Source organism: Octopus bimaculoides, chromosome 16 (assembly GCF_001194135.2).
Source record: "Octopus bimaculoides isolate UCB-OBI-ISO-001 chromosome 16, ASM119413v2, whole genome shotgun sequence".
In the NCBI taxonomy this organism is placed as follows: Eukaryota; Metazoa; Mollusca; class Cephalopoda; order Octopoda; family Octopodidae; genus Octopus; species Octopus bimaculoides.
Genome location: NC_068996.1, coordinates 7,767,126 through 7,769,621, shown reverse-complemented (window position 1 = coordinate 7,769,621; position 2,496 = coordinate 7,767,126). Strand labels below are relative to the sequence as shown.

The 2,496-nt window shown below is 31.1% G+C and overlaps 1 protein-coding gene across 1 annotated transcript in view; it reads left to right on the top strand.

Moving 5' to 3' along the window:
• The window catches only part of LOC106873044 (PDZ domain-containing protein 8), a 130,537-nt gene that overhangs the window by 123,258 nt on the left and 4,783 nt on the right, over positions 1-2,496 (top strand). Inside the window, exon 6 of the mRNA XM_014920251.2 lies at positions 2,138-2,314. Within this exon, the coding sequence (XP_014775737.2) occupies positions 2,138-2,314 (177 nt within the window). The remainder of the gene's footprint in view (positions 1-2,137; positions 2,315-2,496) is intronic.

Here is a 2,496-nt window from a genome sequence, read left to right as displayed (position 1 = left end):
AAACCTCTAAGAGGATGAAAGGCAAAGGTTGACCTCAGTGACATTTGGACTCAAAATGTGATGATGGACTAAATATCTCTAAGCTTTATTTATCCAATGTGCTAGCAAATCTGCCAGCTTGTTGTCTCCAACTTGTAATAATAATGACATATTTTACTAAATTTATCTTTTACCATTTACTTGTTTTCCATAAGACTGTGGCCATGTTGAAGCACTTCCTTGAAAGGTTTAGTTGAATAGTACTTTTTTTTTTTTTTTTAAGCCTTGTATTTATTCTTGCCAAACCATAAAGTTATCCTCTCTCAGTAAATCTCCATTCAAACTCATATTAACATGAAAAAGCAGAAATGAAATGAAATAATATATAACAATATTTGGTCTTTGTTATTTAAGCATTTAATTTTGAAATTTTGTTTGAGTAACTTACTGCAAAATATTGTTTTAAAAAATCAATAGTTTAGTTAAATTTTCACATTTATCTAATGGAAACATCAGAAATATTTATTGATGACTATGTCTTGGCACATTAGGCAATTATTTATTGGTAACTCTCATATTTGAGGAAGTTAAACCATTTTAATTTTCTTGTAGATTCAACTGTTTTGTGATGATGACAGCATTAATATTGTTGGGCAGCTTAACAAATTGTTTAACTTTCCTTAACTCTTTTGACCAACCAGTCTGAGACTGCCTTTCATTCTGTGGTACAAACTTCCAGTTCTGAAGTGTTCTAAATTAAAAATTCTTATTAAAGTTTAATGTTGGTTTATATTCCAAACATCAGCTTTTAATAATGAGTTATTTTACTATATTCTTCATTTTCAAACTTGATTGAAGCAGAGTATGCTTCAAGAGTAATATAGTAACAAAATGGTTCAGTTGACATATTGGCAGTCTTCCTGGTTAAAGAATAATTCATTAATTGTTCTAGCTATGACCATCATGCCTTCCTGAAGAGCCTGCTGAATGTGACTCTTTGGACATAATACATGCAGTCCCTGTTTTAGTTCTTAATGCTTTCATCAACATATTGAAATACTCTGCCAATGTTCCAATTAATAGTGAAATTAATCAAGAATTTAGAGGTATTTATCCTTACAGTAAAATATAATACTTATTCACATTGTTTTGAATTAATACTGCCTTATTTTGTAGCTTTGAGCTTCTGACTATAATTATTTTCAGAATGACATTGTAGGGTATGTGTGAGAGGCTGGATCTGGCCAATTTGATAATAAAACTGGTAGAATATTTGGGCTGGATATAGCCGGTTTAAATGCTAAAGAGTTAATAAATAACTTATACATTATTAAGCTGGCATCTGAAAAATAAAGGTTCTTACAAAACATAAATAGTCATAAAATGAATAGGGACACTTTAAGATGCGTTTTTTAAATTTTTTTTTTTAATTATTGAATCAGAAACAATCTCAATGTGGTTGTTAAAATTTTTCAGATGGCTGAAAAATTTGCTTCATTGACGAGGGCCCTATATGATTACATAAAAGCTCCATTGTTAGCTCTAACATTGAGCATTTTGATAAATGATATGGAAGCTCCTTTTGTAGTTTCATGTGTTTGTCTTAGAAATATTTATATTATAAATTGTTTTCGAGATGCATTTTCCCAAACTTTAAAATGTTGGCTTTTTCTTTGCACAAGAGAAGGAAAACATATGATATCTCCATTGTATTTTCTGCTAGTTGAAATTTTTAGACTAAAATTTATACCTAAAAGAGAAAAAAAAAAATAAAGGTATGTCAACTTATATACCAAGACAACTTTGGAGGACCAAAAATTCCATGTTAAATGCAACAGGATTTGGAAAGATAGCAATGATGTTTTAATGTTTACACTACATGTCTGCACCATGTCCACTTGTATGCTGGAAAACACAGTAATAATATCTTCTCACCTAGACAAGGTGGTGAGCTGGTAGAATGGTAGGCACGCTGAGCAAAATGCTTAGCAGCATTTCACCTGTATTTACTTTCAGTGCCATTTTGCACTCTTGCTGCCACCACAAACATCACCATTACAATAACTATCCTTACAATAACAACTGCCACCATCAGTAATAATATTTTGCTTTTGTTCAGAATATTAAAATTCTTCATTTTTATATATTCTTTTGAAAGGTGCTGGAAATAGCATTGGATATTGAATATTCTGGTGGATTCCAGATGGCTGTTGATGTTGATCTCATGTTTGGGAAATCTGCGTATTTGTCAATCACTGTTACAAAGTTGGTCGGCAAAGCACGTCTCCTATTCACCCGTGACCCTTATACACATTGGAATTTTGCTTTCTATGAGGTCAGTTTCAAACATTTTGATTTCTTTTAATATCATTTACTTGGAAAAAAATTCTTTTTTCTCAATTCTAAAATTAATCAAAGATTTGCTATGAAGATTTCTAAAATCATTTTTGTTGCTGTAGTCAAGAGAAATTCATATGCACACACACACACACACACACACACACACACACACACACA